Raw genomic sequence first — 19,388 nt, 5'->3', positions numbered from 1 at the left:
CTGTTGCCTCTGCAGCTGGCTCTGTCGGTGTGTCACCCGGCCCAGGAAACAGCAGGGCACCACCTTGCTTCTCGGACAGGTTGACTGATATTTTTCCCAGCATGTGAACGAGGCATCTTCTGTGATCCCTGCCGCACCGCCCTCCCCACCCTCCTCCTGACTCTCCTCCCCAGCCCTCACTTCCGCTTTCTCCCAAGTCCTCACTTCCGCCTCCTCCCCACTCCCCCCACCTTCCTCCCTCTCTGCCCGCTCCCGCCCCATGCTCTTCTGCGCATGCGTATGTCCAGTCCCCCCACCCCCCTCAACGCGGTCCTCCTGGTCCTTCTCCAGGCTCAACAGCACATTGCCGCAGACCGCGCCGGGAGCCACCGACGTCAGCAGGCCTACATCACTCCCACGATGGCCCAGGCTCCATACTCCTTTCCGCACAACAGCCCCAGCCACGGCACTGTGCACCCCCACCTGGCCGCCGCCGCCGCCGCCGCCCACCTCCCTGCCCAGCCCCACCTCTACACCTACACAGCACCCGCGGCCCTGGGCTCCACGGGCACCGTGGCCCATCTGGTGGCCTCCCAAGGCTCGGCGCGTCACACCGTGCAGCACACTGCCTACCCGGCCAGCATCGTCCACCAGGTCCCCGTGAGCATGGGCCCCCGGGTCCTGCCCTCACCCACCATACACCCGAGTCAGTATCCAGCCCAGTTTGCCCACCAGACCTACATCAGCGCCTCTCCAGCCTCCACAGTCTACACTGGATACCCACTGAGCCCAGCCAAGGTCAACCAGTACCCTTACATATAAACACTGGAAGGGGAGGGGATGGGAGGGAGGCTGGCCAGAGGGAGAGGAGGAGGGACGGAGGGGGGATCTGGGGCTTCTGTACTGAAGATGCCGCACAGAAACAATGCAAACGGGCAGGGGTGGGGGGCAGGGGGCAGGGACGGGACACAGATGAAACTTGAACTAGGAAGTAGGAGGACTGAGAGCGGAGGAGAGAACATTTTGAAAAGGAAGGGATTTAAGGAGGGGGGAAAATTATGCTTTTTATTTTAAAAAAGAAAAAGGAAAAAAAATTAAAAATAAAACGTCAGTAACAAAAAAAAACCACAGCTCACGAACCCGTTCGGCACCAAACTGGAAAGAAGAAGAAGAGCCACGGAAGATTCCAGAAGTAGGGGGAGGGGGGCCTCCGTTTTTGAAGAACTTTATGAACTTTGCAAAGATTATTTTCATATGGCAGCAAGTGGCGTTTAAGAATTTGCTGTCAGGGACACCTGATACGGAAATCCAATAGATTTTTAATGATTGAACGTAAGGATTAGGGATTTTTCCAGAACTCTATAAAGGGTCGGGAGCCCTCTGGAAAGGCCAGGCTGTGGCCTGAGGAGGCTGGTGTCTAGGGGTTGGGTCGGGGTTGGCGGAGCCTAGTTCTGGTCCACTTGCCTGGACCTTTGGGGAGGGCGGGCAGGCAGCTGGGCTGAAGGAGGACCCCGGGAGAGGGTGTGTTTTTCTGAGCACTCTGGATAAATCCCTAAGCAATGATATTCCTCAAAATGTCATTAATGATGTGTGTTGCAAACTCGCTTTTTTTTTTTTTTTGGTCTTTTCTGAAAACGTCTCTTCTCTTTGAGTGCATCCCGCGTCTCATAGCCTAGGGCTCGCGGCGTGGCCAGCACCCTGGTAAATGTAGCAGTGTGCACCTATCTGTGCTGCTTTTCGTTCACCCCATTGATACCAATAGACTATCCTCACTGTAATTGCACAAGAAAGGCGATCTCACGCAGGCACGTCCCCCGCGCGGTGGTCCAGGTGCGCCCTCCCGCCCCCGGCACCGCCTCCGGCTCTCGCAGACTTGGTTTTTACATCCTTTCCTCCTAGTGCCTTAGCGACCGGGGACGCGGTTGAGGGTTTACTTCCACGGTACTCCAAGAAGCCGGCTGAGGCGAGTCTCAGCCTCTCAGCCCTTCTTCTGTGCTGTTGCAACATTTTACTCTGGTCTTTTCCTTTTCCTTTTTTTTTTTTTTTTTAATTTTAATTTTATTTTAATAAGCTGTTGTCTTTCCCCGGGCTGTTTGCTAGCAGAGGAGTGTCAGGGAACTGGCAGGGGCTAGGAGAGCCAGTGGGTCAGGAGACGGCTGCGGGAGGTGGATGGTGGTGGGTGAGGCTGACGCTGGAGATGGCTTGGCGTGGCTCTTCCCCTGGTGGACAAAGCAAGAGAGACTGACTCCCCACCCTGCACCTTCACCCAGTTCTGCCCCCAGCGGGCTAGCTCTGCGATCTGTGGGATCACAGATCCCATCTCAGTTTCAGGAATGTTGGCTTTGCTTCTGACGCAAGGAGCAAAGGAGAGGAGCGGCCTGCAGCCTCCAGGCCCGGCACTGGCTTCGGGTCGGTCGCCACCTGTCCGCAGGGCGGAGAGCAGGCCTGGGGGCCCGCCCCGTGTTCTCAGACCCGCCCCACACTCCACTCCGCCAGCCCAGCCCATCTGGCCTCTGCTTCCACCCTCCCACCCCACCAGGCTGTGTTTTTCTCTCAACCATTTTGCCTGATCCCTTTCTCTGTAGACAACCGCCAACCGTCATTTGCTGCTAAATCTTTCCTCGCGTTACCCAGGCCTACCCCAGGCAGGCCTTCGTTTCTGGTCTTTGAGGGTTCGGGTGGGCAGAAGGCTGGAGGGACATTCACGAGGGTGAGCCGGTGATCTTGGACCGCCCTTGGGAAAACACGCCCACGGGCAGTCAAATTTCCAAGGAAGTTTGCCGTTTGCCCTCTGTGCATCGTTGATAACGTTCTGGAAATTTCCTCAGGCTTTGAACACTGGTGGGGGTGGGGGTGGAGAGGTGTCTCTATCCATAGCAAATTATTGTCACACACGAAAACGTTGGGAGGTGCTGTCTGGTCCCAGACGGGATTTTTAACTGTGGTCCTCACTGTTTGATGGTTGATGCGGAGCCCCTGACCCCAAAGCCAAGCTTCCAAGGTGCAGAGAGATCGCTCCCGGGTACGAACAGCAGTCCGCACCCGCCTCCCTCACTTTCCTTCCCCATCCTGCGGTATCCCTTAACGATCTACTGTGAAAGGTGTTTTTAATCTTGATATCCGACCTAATTCAGTAACGAAGCCCAGCCCTTACCTTAGCTCTTAGCTGTGAAATGTGAAATAACTCTGGAAAATATCCCCTCTCCATGCATCAATTCTACTTAAACGACAAAGAAATCGGTCCCCAGGTTGGAACCAGCTTAGTCCCGGCCTCAGCCTGGAAGGAAGGAAGGACCCCGTGTCCGCCGGGGAGCCGCCTACAGCAGGACACAATGGTGTCTTCATGGCGCCACAGTCAATGCATCTTCTATCTGGACGTGGGGAAGTGCCGCCATTCTGAGACAACCAGAAAGTGGCCCATGGGGGTGGGGGCGGGGAATGTGCCAGAGGACTCGTGAGCCCGAGCACTCACGGAGCCACGCCAGCCTGCGGACGGATCTCTGTTCTGGACTCGCGGCATCCAGAGGGCAGCAGTGCCCCGTCCGACCCTCCCCGTGCCCAGTCGCACAAGTCATGGCTGCAAACGAGCCAGCGTTTTTGCCTTATTGGGTAGCATACTGGACCCCTGGTACTGTTCACTTCCAGCGCTTTCTAGATCTGATCTTTTAACAGGAAAAGACAACGTAGCCTTCCACTTTAATGAAAATTATTTTGTCTACTTAAGTTGGAAGTTACTCTTTCACCTGACATTTTCTTTCCTTTCCTTCCTGATCAGGAAATGAAAGTTTCATGCTGCTCATAAAGATAATATTATTGTACTAATTATTTTGGTTATTAACCTTTGTAATTATTATCCTAATCATCATTTTGATATTTTAGTTGGGGGTTTAAAGTGCACATTTATTCCAAGTTATCTTTGTGTTTTCTCTTTAATATTTAAATTTATTTTATTGTATCTGTGAGTATCTGAGTAGACAGGAGGGACATCCAGATGTCCAGTTTTGTCAGACCAAAAAGAAAAGAAAAGAAGGAAGGATTCAGGAATCAGGAAAAAGCTGTCAAGAATGATCCACCAGAGAACAAAAGTCTGAAGAAGAATCAAAGCCTTTATCTCTGTGTAAGCCAACTTGGGCTCTGGACAGCATGGTTCGTGGTCACCATCAAGACTAGATTTTTCTAGACTCTCAGTGGCCTGGGAAGAGATCTGAGGAGGCTCCTTGGAGGCTGAACCCTCAGCATGGTCCTCTCCAACCTTCCCTGTGCTTCTGAAATCTGCTAAATAGACCCTGGGCCTGCCTCGCATCTGATACTGACCTGTCAAGGAAAAAAAAAAAAAAAGCCCTCTGCCCAGAGCTGACCCAGCCCCCTCCCTAAAAGTCCCCCCTTTTCCCATCAGCCCACCAGAAGTGTGGCTTATACCCTTCAGTGTATAGATAAGGTTGCCTCCTAGAAGCCACTGAAGGTAACGAGCTGATGGAAGGTGCTTAGGCAGGTGGTACCTTCCCCTGGGAGATGTCAGCCTCCCTGCCCCTCACAAACCACACTGCCCACTTCTTCAGTCCCTGCCCCCACCCAGTACATCTCTGCACACAATTCTAGGGACAAACTGTGGAGCCAAAAAAATAATAAATAGGGATAGTAGGAGGCCAGAAGAGCACTGACCGTGTCCGGCAGGTCCTCGGACAGTGTGGGCTGCTGCCCCCATGAACTCGTTGGCCAGTGGAGGGGCACAGTGGGGCCTTACAGCGATGCCTACTGGGCTCTGACTGTGCCCTTTAGGCCACCATGCTGGGTGCCATGGGCTTTCTAAATCAGCTTGAGGTGCCCACACACCGCCCACCAAACCCAGAAACTACCAGGCCCCAGGTGGGTGAAATAAGGCCTGGAATGACGGGCTTCACTGAGGCTAATGAAGGGAGACGCCAGGCCATGCCCAGCCCCCCACCACTCAGCGAACATTAGTATCCTCCCCGCATCCCCACCTGCCTTTTTCTTCCAACCCAAGCACAGAGCTGTGGGTCTGAAGCCCTCGGAGAAGGCCCTAGTGGGAGAGATGAGCCCCTCTGTGGGTTCCTCAGCAGCTGCTTGAACTCCCACCCCATCCTCCAACCCTGAGTCGCCCTGGCAGATAGGCTGAATAAAGGCTGCCCGTCCCCAGGACCCAGCTCCCAAGTGGAGAGATGCCAACCTAGTCTTCATGTAGACCACAAATACCCTAGAACATCATCTGCTCTGGAATTGGCTCCATCCTCCTTTACTGAAGCAACATGGTTACGGCTCAGAGGGGCAGGCTAAAAAAGACAGGTCAAGGGGAGCCTCGTAACCAGAGCCCTGGGAACCGCAGGTTGATTTGCTTCTGCTCGTGTCGTCTCGCGGGCACCTCGGGTATTTGCACCGCCATCTCTGTGCTTAGTGCCTCCTTTCATGATGTTTTGGCTGTTTCCAAGGGAAGGGTGAGCAGGCCGATGGGTGGGAGGGTCTGAGGCTTGGTGCCAATTAATACTGTGACGTGGAGCATGTGGTTGGTCGAATTCAGAGGGAAAGGAAGGGTTGGTTGTCTCCTGGACTGTCTTTGCATTCTGGCCTTACTGGTGGTGAGTGGCTGGTGGGCTGTGGGAGCTGGAAGACTTTACCCGCCCAGACACCAGATTGTGGGATGTAAGGAAGGCAAGGAAAGATCAGCCCAGCTGCTGACAGGCAGATTTCCCTCGACCGGATCTCTGGAATTGCAAACACTCATTTTTGAACAAGCTCGTGGTGGAGGATTTGGGTTGTGTGAGTGTGTGTGAGTGAGTGGAGCAGACTTTCTTGGAAACTGGAGGAAGGAGATGAGGAGGCTTAAGGAAATATTGCTGATGGGCTGTGGTTGATGAAACATGGTGGGCTGACTGGCCGGCCCCAGCTCTCGTCCTGGGTTCTCTGGTGCTGGGGGTGGGGTGGGATGTGGGGCTCTCCATGGCCTGTTCAGTAGCTGCGGGGACAGAACAGAAGAGAAAAACGAGGTGCCCTCGAGCAGCAGAGAGGCCAGGGCTCCTTCTGTGGGTCGCAGACCTTGCCCAGCACTGCTCAACACCAGCCCAAGCGATTCTGCCATGAAATATTCCAGCCCCAGGGACCCAACTTGCTTCTCGCCCCTTCTCTGTGTTTTCTTTCTGGTGTGTCTTAGAGATTTCAGATGGGGAAGGCTCAGAGTTGAGCAAGCTAGAGCTGTCCTAACCAAATTGGAAAGGAAAGTGAAAGTGTTCCTTTCTTTAGCCAAAGACCCTCTCCTCAAAGACACCCCCAGATGTGGACAGAATGGCATTCCTCTGTCCTTCCTCTCCCGGCAATAATGACTCTGTCAGTGATGCAATCCCGTTTATATCCTTCTCTTGCCTGACTTGTTTTGGGTTTTTTGTTTTTGACTTTATTTTAAAACTGTGCTCATCTTGTAAGTGGAGTGGAGGTTTATAACCCCCAAATGCTGCTGCTGTCAGGAAACTGGAAGTACTGCATGGATCTGTGGGTGGAACTCACCTTGAGTTACCTCGGGTATCTGCCGGAGCAGACCAGCCAGGAGGTGCGGCTCTGTCTGGGTCAGGTGCACGCCAGGACCGGGCTCAGGGGGGTCAGTATTTTTCCACTTCGATGCCTTAGGACTCTCACTTCTGAGTTCCACAGACGGGACTCAGTGGAGAGATGGAGATGGCAAACTGATATTTAAAGGCAGTAGAAACCCCTTGAAGGCTTTTGGCACCCTCACTCACTTGAGCAACCCAACCTAGGAGAAGTTTTTCCCATCCTTCTGGCAGCTCCCAAAAGTCCAAGAGAGCCAGCTCTGAGCCAGTTCTTCATTTGAGACTCAGTGAGAATCTGCAGAGAAGTGACCCTTCTGCGGGGCATGCTTGCTCAGGGTACCTCTGCCAGAAGGGAGCTTCCTGACGCCCCAGCTTGAGTCCCAGGAGCCTCTGCGAGCCCCTAATTGCACTCTCATTGCATTAGAATTTCACGTTGACTGTCTCTTTGTTAAAACTTGCCATGTCCTTCGAGTAGGAGCCAACATTTGTTGAATGCTTTCAATACACCAGGCTCATCCCAAGCCCTTAGTGAGCACGGCCTCCCGGTACCCTCAGACCCACCCCTATTCACAACACCCCTCTCCTCCATTTACAGAGGAGGAAGTTGATGAGACAGTCGACTCTCTGAGAAAGTAGGCTGTGTTAAGGAAAGGAAATACAAGGATTGGGGGTGGCCCCAAATCCCCGAGCTTCTAGTGAAATTTTGTGTTCTTGAGACCTTTACTAACAGAATTTGTTTCCCTTGTTAAATAATCATCAGTGAGTGGCCTCGTGTTTCTGGTGATCCGTCTATGATGCTCCCATTGACTCTGTGCCAGACACTGTGCTGGAAGTCGCTCCTGTTTATCCCGTTTCATTTCGTCTTCATAACAGCCCTATGAAATCGGCAGTACCAGTCCCTTTACAGATGAGGCAGATGGCTTGGTGAACTGGTAACCAGCCCAGGGTCACACAAGCCAGTAGGGAAGGCCGGCCGTGACCTGGGTCTGCCCAGCTCACAGACGCTGGCCTCAGCTGTCTCCTGGGAGTGTGTGCGAAGAAGGGCCTCACAGGAGCGTTGCCCCGCACCACCCCTGCCCTGTGCGCAGAGCTCAGCAGAAGGTCTGTATGTAGAGGGAGTCCTGAATCTGATCCAGGCAACAAGGGCAGAATTAGTTTGACTTTTAGAGAAAATCTTAGGGGAGTTTCTTTTGATTAATCATAGTAGGGTTCATTTTCGATTCCTTTTCAGTGCACCAACTAGCTTTAGCAGTGCTGCTGCTGCGACAAACTCTTATAAGAGTGAAGAAAAAAAAAAGTGTTCTTTTCTTCTTTTAAAAAAATATTTTTTTCTTGCTTATAGTTAATTCTAGAAAGGCAATACTAAAAGTATATATTTTCTTCAAAATACTATTTTTTACTGCACTGATAAATATCATAACGACTCTGGTCTCTGTAATCAATCCACCCTTCAGCTCTGGGTAGAACCAAAGGCAGGATTCACACCAAATTTGTAAATAATCACGTGTGAGTCTGGTGTCCAGGAACTGTTTTTTCTTTGTGTTTAAAAAATTTAAAAAAAAAAAAAAAGGAAAAAAGAGACAAGATCAAGATGATATTTAGAAAGAGGAACAAAATTAAGTTTTCTTTCAAGATAGCCTTCTCAAAGAAATGGGAAGCAACATGTTGTGCAAACTGAAGAAAAATTAGCCAACTTTCAGGATACAAGGAAGGGGAGCCTCTGGCTGAGGTGGGAGATTAACAGTAACGTAGAAACGTGTTTCCTTTGGTTGAAAGGTGGCAAGAATTTAGCAATGCTTTAGAACTAGATTTTTCATTTTGTGGAAAACCATTACCATTTGTTACGAAATATCTCTGCAGTTGTTTGGAATGGGGTTTTCAGTTTCTTTTTTTTTTCCTTTAAAAATTTCCTTATTGACTGGCTCCAGACATGTTTGCCTCAATTCTTAGGTAGTTTACACAAGTTCTAGAGTCTTCTAGAGCTTTAATTCCATTGGAAGCAAACCCAGCTAATCAGAATTTGAGATCCTGGTTGGTTTGAATAGGTATTCTGGAATTCTTGACAGAACACCTGAAGACTTCTTTTTTTTTTTTTTAAGAAGGTTTTAGATACGTTATCTTACACAAACTGTGACCTGATGGCAATAATTACCTCAAATGTGGGCATTCATCCTGGTTTTAGCCTTTTTTGAAATCATGTAGCCAGCTTGCTCTTGGAATTTAAAAGACTATAAATATAAACTCTGTGTGGGCTGAAAACAATGATTACTGCACATCCTGGTCGTTGTTGCTTAAGTGAACTCTGAAAATAGGTAATCTTTACAACAGAAATTAAACCAAGGGAGAGAATATTCTTTGTGTTTTCAAATGTGAGTTTCAAATGCACATGTTTAAGTATATATGTTTTTAGCTACTGTAAAATGCTGTTAGCTTTCTAAGATATCAAGAGAGTCACGTTTTAAGTGCATAAACTATAAACAATTGACTGTGGATAACTAAACATATTTCTGGCCACGTTTTATAGTTAAAGTATTTTATAGTTTACATTTAAACTGGTACTTTTTAAAGAAAATTTCTGTTTATAACTGACATCTTCGGACCCCAGCAATTGCCTCTTCAGTTGGAGGCCACATTCCCCCAAGGCAGGTGTGTTCTGCCCCTACTGTAGCGCACCGTGAGCATTTCCATCCGTATTGCTGGTTTCCATGGGAACTCGAGAGAATGTAAAGGGATTTCCAGGCTGAGCAGGAAGGGGTGAGTCCACAGCCTGGGCCAGGTGCAAAGATCTGCCACGTGATATGCACACTGGTGGTCAAGGCCTTCCTTTTGACATCTTGGAAGAGGCAGAGAGAATAGACATCTGGTTCATTGATTTTGTCTTGATTTGAATGTTTAATTTATTAATCGACCCACTGACTTGCAGGCACCAGGCAGTAGAAGACACTGGGATTCAGGTGGCCCCAAGGGTACAGCTGCTATTTCTGGGGCCCCAGCAATACTCTGATTGGTGTTTTGCAGGGGAGAGTCATACACCCCCGTGCCTATATTTACTGGTTGAGTTTTCCATATATCTGCTGTCATTTAATTCCTTTTGTCCTTTAAAACAAAGTGTAAAAGGATATGTTTACTTTTTACTCTTTATCAAACTTCTGTTTGAAGCCTAGGTCATTAGGAGGTGGGATCTAGATTTTTTTTTTTTTTTTTTAACAGCTCAGTGTTTTATTCAGTAAACAGAGGGTAAGTAGTACATCCTCCAGGCGTGGGGGTGGGCCGACCCCAAAGGAGAGGCCTAGACTCTTTTTTTCTAGAGATTGTAAGTGCTGCTGAGCAGGAGGAAGGGACTGGAGACTGAAGGGCAGCTAGGGGGGCAGATGATGAGATCTATCCAAGTAGAGGTCACAATTGAGAGGCCCCGTCGCCATGCAGAAGCAGCCTGGAGGGCACCAGTTGCCCTAAATGTTTTGGTTCATTTCTTCTTTTGTGCCACAACCTTAGCGCAGAGGACCTACTGTGATCCAAAGGGCATTCCTTTAGCAAATAACACCTTAAAAGCTGCAGAACACCTGGGACCAGGGAACTGGTGGTGGTTCTTAATGCACTTGCTTTTGCCTTGTGAACTCTGTTGATAGCACGTTCTTATCACAGTATTCGGTTGGAAATGTCACTGTAAAATAGTTTTTGTCTTGCCTCTCCTAATTCAACTATCACTTTCCTCTGGTTTTCTCCCGTGATTTAAATAACCAAATATATTTTATGTCATTGTCTTTGGGGCTTAATCATATTTTTAAAAAAACAGAGGAATAGAAATTAGCTTTTTTTTTTTTTTTTTTTTTTAGTAAATATGCTGTATCTGAAAAAAGGGCTCTGCCTTCTCTCTCATTTCCTTTCAGCCAGCCTCCACGCAAACCTCCCAGCACCCTTGCCCTCTTGCGTTGGGGCACTGCTCCCCCCACCGCCCCCACACGTGGCCACCTTGGCTTCCGCCCTGATGTCCCCACAGCCCCATCCATGCCCAGGCACCCAGGACGCCCAGGAAGCTCTCAAGAGCCAGGAAGAAGGATCCACTTAGCCTTGCCAATGGTGGTCTTGCCTCCCTGTTAGATATTCGCCTGCTTGGTTGAAGGGGCAATGGATTTATTTTTATTATTATTATTTTAATAGTTTGGCTCAGGTTATAAGGAAGAACTTGGGAAATGGAAAGTGACTTGACCATGCCCATCCTTCGTAGCTTTCTGTGACTTCTGAATGGAACCTAAAGCGTGCCCCACCCCAGTTCCCTCTCCTCCCTTCCGGCAGACTCCTGTAGACGCCTCCATGGCTCGTGGTTTCTCCCTGCCGTCTCATCGTCACTTTCTACCCTTTCACCGTTGCGTTACTGCTCCTTTAAAGCTTTCTCCCATGGCTTTTCCAGGGCACAATCATTTCTGGCCCCCAAAGCACCTCCTCATCCTCTTTGTGTGCGTTTCTTTAACCAAATGAAGTAGACCCGGAAGTCATACTTTGGGGCGGTAGGATTTCTAGTCTAGGAGAATCACTGTATAGATAATAGATGTTGATATATATGTGTGTGTATATATATATATCAAACCAAATTTTGGATAGGAAAAGTATAGCTTTATGGATGAGGAAGGAGAGGAGCTTTTGGAAGCTGGTTGGTATATCAGAGGAGCCAGGGATGACCCAGGCTGCGCCGTCGCACATGGACTGGAAAAGCAGGATGCGGGGGACCCAGGCACCACCTCGGGCTGCAGTGGAGGCCGGTGGCCCCGAAGGGTACTGCTGCTCTCTCTGGGTCCCCAGTAACAGGGCAGAGATGAGTGTTGGGGGGTGGGGGAGGGCGGTACAGCACATCAGAATGACTGGAATTTTCCATCCCATTTTGCTTTGACCACATGTATTGAGCTGCAGCCTCTGATATTATATCCCGTTTCCAAAAATGGTATCCATTAGGATGGAAAGAGAAGGCATCTGTAGAAATGTTTACCTTTCAACTGCCCACACATCAGGACACTCTGGATAGAAAGACTCACTCCCCAGAAAGAGAGCAGGGAAGAGGAGATCCGGTGAGGCTCGGTCACCGGTCCAAGGAACGTGGCTCCTCCCCAGGGCCATCTCGCCCAGATCTCTCTCTACCAGGTCATCTCAGCTCAGTTACCCTACAGAAGCCCTGGTCTGTTGTGTTCCTTCACTGTACGGTTTCTGTAATAAAAAAAAAAAAAGTGTTAATCCATGTTAATCTTTGTGAAAATTATTGCGTGCAACAGTATTTTCTCGTGTACCTCTTTTTCCTATGTGAATTGTCCCTCTTTTCTTTTTTTATTTATAAATGTCTACTTTTTTTAAAAAAAGACAAACCAATGTGTCGTAGGCCTATATGTAACCTATTCCTTAGTCTCATATTATAGGTATGTTATAAGAATGGATATTTTACTTGGCTTTAGAATGTTTTACAAGAAAAATAATTCTTAACTGATCCAGTCCTTGCTACTAAAATGCTTGTGTTTTTCATCATGACGTCGTGTGCTTCTAAATTAATGATCATTTTTGTTGTAGAAAAATGGAGTGAATTTATATTAGTCTTGGAAACTAATAATAGCATTGTAAATTTATGAGATGATTTTAACAGAAAAAAATTATAGAAGAATATAGTTATTTTAATTGTAATATTACTAACTGTAGGGTGAGGAAGGGGGGGGTCCCGTTGTGGTGAACTATGTTATAGCTTGTTACTCACAGTTTCTTTTTGATCATTTTTTCGGTCTCTGAGGTGAAACGAGTTATTAATTAAAATTTGTAAACTCACATATGCATATTGTATATGTGTAGAAATGTAATCACACTTTGTCTTGGAATTACATTAAACTGTTTGGAATCACTGTACACTCGCCCTGGCACGTTTATTTATTCTAGAGCCAAACCAGTTCTGAGACTGCAGAGGTTGTTAATACGAGTCACAGCTTAAGTTATTTAGCCCTCTGGAAAATATTTAATACCTCTGAAGACATTCATAACCCACCACTGCATTTTAAATCTGCCAGCAGGAATGTATGTGCCTGAAGAGGGGAGGTCTTGAGGTCATGTCACTACCTGCTCCTGGGCAGCTGGACAGGGCAGCTGGACAGGGGGTCGTCTCCTCACTGCCACTGACTCAGCTCGCCGTTTCCCAGCTCCATCCCTAAGGGCTAAGGCATTGCTATCATCTGCTGTCCCAAGCACTCCCCAAAGTCATCCCAGATCTGAGTGGGAGGTCACCATCCTGTGCACCCAGGCCCACCATCTCACCAGACTTCAGTGCCAGGCAGCCCCCCACTCACCAGCACCAGGGCCCCCCCAGCACTGCCCACCAGCACTCTACCACCGTGAGAAACTCCACATCCCTCTGACTGGGCCTTCTCACCCTTCCAGCAATCTTTTCTAAAGTGGTTAAAATATACATAAAAGTTACCATCTTAACCACTTTAAAATGTACTATCAATTAGTTACATTCACAATGTTGTGCAAACCTCACCACTAGCTATTTCTAGAACTTTCATCGTCCCAAACCACCTCCTACTTTCTGTCTCTAAATTTTCCTTTTCTAGACTGAACAACAACAAAGACACTTGATGTAAGTGGATCAGTACAATATTTGCCCTTTTGTGTCTGGCTTCTTTTACTCAACAGCGTTTTCAAGGTCCGTCTACTCATGTTATAGCACGCATCCGAATTTCATTCCCTTCAAAGACTGGGGCCACTCCATTGTTTGTGTACACCACATTTGGTCTGTCCATTCATTGTTAATGGACAAGTGAGTAACGACTCAACTTCTGGCTTCTGTGAACCATGCTGCTGGAAACACGGGGATGTAAGCGCCTGAGTCCCCGCTTTCAGTTCTTTGGGATAAATACCTGAATGTGGAATTGCTGGGTTGTATGGTGATTCTTCACTTTTTGAGGAATTGCCAAAATTTTCCACAGCAGCTGTACCATATTACACCCCCGGCAACTCCAGTTTCCTCACCCAGCACTCTTATCCTGTCCTGCGTGGCCAGTGTTCTCAGGCCTCAGGAATGCCAGGCTCCTGGGCCTCCATTTTCTGTGTCTCCAGGTTTCATAAGGTCCCCAACCAGCCTAAACTCTCCCCACCCACCTTCTCTTTTTTTGGCCGTACCACCAGGCTTGAGGGATATTAGTTCCCTGACCAGGGGTTGAACCCATGCCTTCAGCAGTGGAAGCATGGAGTCCTAACCATTGGACCACCAGGGAATCCCTTCTTCCCAGGTGATGCTAGTGGTAAAGAACCTGCCAATCCAGGAGACACAGGAGATGCAGCTTGGTCCCTGTGTTGGGACGATCCCTTGGAGGAGGGCATGGCAACCCACTCTAGTATTCTTGCCTGGAGAATCCCATGGACAGAGGAGCCTGGCTCCATACAGTCCATAGTGTTGCAGAGTTGGACACGATTGAAGTGACTTTGCATGCACACCCTTTTGGCTGGTACCCTGAGCTTCCTGCTACACCTACTCACTGTGAATTCAACCATCTATGGCTCTGCTTCTCCACCCTGGCTCCCAGAACCATGGGGACCTTGGGCCAGCATCTGTGCTCGTCATTGGCTCCATGTGTGGCTGCTTGAAAACTTGCCATTCTCTCCAGCCACAATCCCTACTCTGCAGAGTCACCCAGAGAAATCCAGGCCCCCACAGGGCTCTCTCAATCCCATGCCCTCCTGAAGCCTGTGCCTCACAAGCCTTTCTCCCTTCAGCCTCAGAGGAAGAAGGGCCTGCACCCAGAGTCCCTTCCTCTCTTCAGAGCTCTTTCTTGTCAAGCATCTGCCCTTTACCTGGGATTCTCCTGCTTGTCTCACACCGGGTGCCCTTCGAGAACCAGCCTGAGTCATCCCTATGGTGGGCTCGTCCTCAGGCTCCTGATAGGGTGGGTGTCCCTGACCACAACCTCTTGTGCATACTTCTTAGTAAGCCACACTGTCAACCTTTTTTTCCTGATTTTCCTTCCCCAGGGACCACAAATTCCTTGCAGGTAAGGATTTTTCTCTCATCTCTTATTTCCATGCCTTCTATTACCCTGCTAGGCAGAGTAGGAGGTCAAGAAATATTTGGATAAATGAACACACTACATCAGGCTGCCTTCATTGCCCAATCAACCCACCTTCCCGCTGGCCAAATTCCATGTGTCCCAGAATTCAGGACAAATAAACCCTAAATGCAACTCAACCAAAACTCAAGTTCCGTAAAAATCCATGCAAAAAATTTTGACAGAACTTCAGAACTCGTCCAACAAACTTCTTCAGTGAGAAATGCACTCCAGGGATCACAGCCCATGGAAATGGAGAAGAAGCAGAGCCTATATTCCAAGTGAGATAAGAGCATGTCAACGGGAGATACAGGGCAGCTGTGTTTAAGATCTCACCATTAGTGTCTCTGGAAAGTTATTTAAATCTAAAGTGAAAAGACAGAAGAACAAATATTGTATATTAATACATACATATGGAATCTACAAAAAATGGTTCCGATGAACCTATTTGCAGGGCAAGGATAGAGACACAGAGATAGAGAACAGATTTGTAGACACAGTGAGAAGGGGAGGGTGGGACAAATTGGGAGAGCAGCATTGACAGTTCACTTCAGTTCACTTCAGTCGATCAGTCGTGTGTGACTCTTTGCGACCCCATGAATCGCAGCACGCCAGGCCTCCCTGTCCATCACCAACTCCCGGAGTTTACCCAAACTCATGTCCATTGAGTCAGTGATACCATCCTGCCATCTCATCCTCTGTCGTCCCCTTCTCCTCCTGCCCTCGATCCCTCCCAGCATCAGTCTTTTCCGATGAGTCAACTCTTTGCATGACACCACTGTGTGTAAAATAGATAGCTGGTGGGAAGCTGCCGTAGAGCACAGGGAAGTCAACTCAGTGCTCTGTGATGACCTAGAGGGGCGGGATGGGGGAATGGGTGGGAGGAAGGTTCAAGAGGCAGGGGATATATACACACACACACACACACACACACACACACACACACACACACACATATTCCCAGGTGGCTCAGTGGGTAAAGAACCTGCCTGCCAATGCAGAAGAGGTAAGAGACCCAGGTTCGATCCTTGGGTCAGGAAGATTCCCTGGAGTGGGGCTTGGCAACCCACTCCAGTATTCTTATCTGGAGAATCTCCATGGACAGAGGAGCCTGGTGGACTATGGCCCAAAGGGTTGCATAGAGTCAACACAGCTGAGACTACTGAGCTCATACGCATGGCTGATTCACATTGTTGTACAGCAGGAAAATAAATAAATAAAATTTGTAAAATAATAAGTGAAAAGACAAAGCTACTGATGTCAATATGTTCCTCCAAGCAAAAAAAAAAAAAACAAACACTGCTTTCCTTGAACTGATGATGAACAGAAAGTGGAACTCTAGAGGCCAATAATAAATACTATTTCCCAGCAGAGCCAAGGAGCCCCTAGAGGAAGGCCAAGCCAGGAGGTAGGTGGCGCTTTCATGCAGCAGGCAGCTCCGGACTCTGCTCCCTGGCGCTTTGCTTCTGGGGGGAGGTGCTCTCACCTCACAAAGCTCCCCTTCCTATGGGGGCATATTGCTGGGTCCTGGAGGTCCTGCCGAACAGCCACGTGCACTACGTTTTCGGCAAGAGTCTGATTTACACGTTTCCTAACTGTTCCCTGGGAATAGCTAAGCTTAAGCAAATAACCCCTCCAGTATCCTTGCCTGTAAAATCTCCATGGACAGAGGAGCCTGACGTGCTATACAGTCCATGAGGCTGCAAAGAGTCAGACACAACTGAGCAACTAAGCACACACACACAAGCAAATATCAAGTAAGTGTAAAAGCAGAGAATACACCAAGAGCAAAGTGTAAATGTAACAGTGATGGGGCAGGTGTCTTCATGACCTCTTCACTGTGTTCAGTCCCTCCCTTCTGCCCTTGGGCCCTCCCTCCCCCACCTGGCACGATGTAGGCCCAACTTGAGCCATGCAAACATCCTCCAACAGATCTTCCTTAGAAGATCTACTTTCCTTACACTGCCTGGTGCTGCTTGAGGTTGGAAACCATTCCCTCCCACCACCAACCCCCCCCCCCAACACCCTATTCAGCAACAACCCTAATCCTCACTCTGCTGCTGCTAAGTCACTTCAATGGTGTCCGGCTCTGTGCAACCCCAGAGACGGCAGCCCACCAGGCTCCCCCGTCCCTGGATTCTCCAGGCAAGAACACTGGAGTAGGTTGCCATTTCCTTCTCCAATGCATGAAAGTGAAAAGTGAAAGTGAAGTCACTCAGTCGTGTCCGACTCTTAGCGACCCCATGGACTCCAGCCTACCAGGCTCCTCTGCCCATGGGATTTTCCAGGCAAGAGTACTGGAGTGGGGTGCCATTGCCTTCTCCAATCCTCACTCTACAGAGAAGAAACAGCCAGAAGTCAGATAGTCCTCCAGTCTTGTGAGCCTGAAACCATGCACGATGATTAATAAAGTCCATTCCACCTGCCTCCGCTGATCCAGAGCACTTTCACAATCACGTGTCCTCCAAGCAGCTTTTAACCTGAACAGTAAGATCTTTGCCTGAGTCGTTTTCTAGGAATTTGGAATTGCAGCTGCATCTAGTTCAACTGAGCCGGGTAAAATGGATAGGCCAGCAACCCTCCAGCTGGACCCCTGCAGAGGCTGGTAGCTTGGTTACATCTGCACAGAGAGTGATTCCAAACCTTTTTCCAATCACTGTGCATCAGCAAGACAACGTTGGTTTGGTAAGACGACCATCTAATTCCCATTCATGAGTGCTCTCTTTACACACATCCATCTATAGATCTAGTCCCATCTACCGACACACTCGGCATTTGACCAGCACATATAAAACACTGGAGTGCAGGTACCCTTCTCCAGAACCACTTAACTTCCGCTTCTATGTCTTTTTGTATTCTGTTTGGATGTCTTATTGCTGTGGCTCTCAGACTGTTTATCTGCTGCAGACTGAGTTCCAGAAAAACATCTACTTTATTGACTATACCAAAGCCTTTGACTGTGTGGCTCACAACAAACTGTTGAAAATTATTCAAGAGATGGGAATACCAGACCACCTTACCTGCCTCCTGAGAAACCTGTATGCAAATCAAGAAGCAACGGTTAGAATCTGACATGGAACAAGGAACTGGTTCCAAATTGAGAAAGGAGTATGTCAAGGCTGTATATTGTCACCGTACTTAATTTAATTTATATGCGGAGTATATCATGCGAAATGCCAGACTGGATGAAGCACAAACTGGAATCATAATCACAAGGAGAAATATCAATAACCTCAGATATGCAGATGACACCACCCTTATGGCAGAAAGCAAAGAGGAAATAAACAGCCTCTTGATGAAAGTGAAATAGGAGAGTAGAAAAGCTGGTTTAAAACTCAACATTCAAAAAACTAACGTCATGGCATCCAGTCCCATCACTTCATGACAAATAGATGGGGAAAAATGGAAACAGTGATAGACTTCATTTTCTTGGGCTCCAAAATCACTGCAGATGGTGACTGCAGCCATGAAATTAAAACGTGCTTGTTCCTTGGAAGAATATCTATGACCAAAGACAGCATATTAAAAAGCAGAGGCATTGCTGACAAAGTTCTGTCTAGTCAAAGTTATGGTTTTTCCAGTAGTCATGTATGGATGTGAAAGTTGGACCATAAAGAAAGCTGAGCACCGAAAAATTGATGCTTTTGAAGTGTGGTGTTGGAGAAGACTCTTGAGAGTCCCTTGGACTGCAAGGAGATCAAACCAGTCAATCCTAAAGGAAATCAGTCCTGAATATTCATTGGAAAGACTATGCTGAAGTTGAAGCTCTAATACTTCAGCCACCTGATGCAAAGGACTGACTCACTGGAAAAGACCCTGATGCTAGGAAAGATTGAAGGCAGGGGCAGAAGGGAACGACAGAGGATGAGATGGTTGGATGGCATCACTGACTCGATGGATGTGAGTTTGAGCAGCTCTGGGAGTTGGTGATGGACAGGGAAGCCTGGCATGCTGCCATTCCATGGGGTTGCAAAGAGTTGGATACAACTGAACGACTGAACTGAACTGAAAAGCCCATGGACCAGACTGCTTATAAGAGAAAAAATTACCCATTGATATATAAAAAGGCAGAACCAGAATAGAAAAAGTGGGTGCTTGGAAGAAGCCCTTCTAAAGGAGAAATGATTGCCCCAGGTCTTAAGATAGCACTGGCCAATGAGGCATAAGAGAGAAGGCATTATCCGTAACAGAGCAATTCAGAGCATGGCTTTGGAGTCAGCCATATTGGGTCCAATTCCAGGCTCTGTTGTTTATGATGGTAAAAGCTGAGAGATCACTTAACCTCTCAAGCCTCAGATTTCTTTTCTGTAAAACAGGGATAATGCCAACAGTGGCAAAGACTAATTGGATACTCTCAAAGTCGTTTCCTCTTCTTGCTGAGCACAGAGCCAGATTATATTTCCTAGCTTTCTTTGCGTATAGATATGGCTGGCCCAGGACTTCCCTGGTGGTCCAATAGCTAGACTCCAAGTTCCCAATGTAGTGGGCCTGGGTACAGTCCCTGGTCAGGGAACTAGATCCCAGATGCTGCAACTAAGAGTTCACACACCAGAACTAAAAGCTCCCGTGTGCTACAACTAAGACCAAAGATCCCAAGTGCTGCAACTAAGATCCAGCACAGTCAAATAAATATATTTTTTTAAATAGCCCTAAAAAAACTCTCCTACTTTTATCCGCGCTCTCTTTCCTCAATTTCTGGCCAAGTGTGGAAGAGCTAATGAAGGACTTTGAAAGCTCGGAGAACCGTGGGACCACCGAATGACTTCATGGCCTCCTAATA

General features: G+C 48.2%; 1 protein-coding gene across 3 annotated transcripts in view; it reads left to right on the top strand.

Moving 5' to 3' along the window:
- The window catches only part of HIPK2 (homeodomain interacting protein kinase 2), a 204,574-nt gene extending 192,158 nt beyond the window's left edge, over positions 1–12,416 (top strand). For all 3 annotated transcript variants that reach the window (XM_070788235.1, XM_070788236.1, XM_070788234.1), the window contains exon 15: positions 331–12,416. In XM_070788235.1, coding sequence (XP_070644336.1) covers positions 331–801 — 471 coding nt within the window. In that variant the 3' untranslated portion in view covers positions 802–12,416. The remainder of the gene's footprint in view (positions 1–330) is intronic.
- The last annotated feature ends 6,972 nt before the right edge of the window (positions 12,417–19,388 follow it).

The sequence above is a fragment of the Bos indicus genome, chromosome 4, assembly GCF_029378745.1.
Source record: "Bos indicus isolate NIAB-ARS_2022 breed Sahiwal x Tharparkar chromosome 4, NIAB-ARS_B.indTharparkar_mat_pri_1.0, whole genome shotgun sequence".
Classification (NCBI taxonomy): domain Eukaryota; kingdom Metazoa; phylum Chordata; class Mammalia; order Artiodactyla; family Bovidae; genus Bos; species Bos indicus.
Note: the sequence above shows the minus strand (reverse complement) of the source record. Positions and strands in the feature narration are given on the sequence as shown.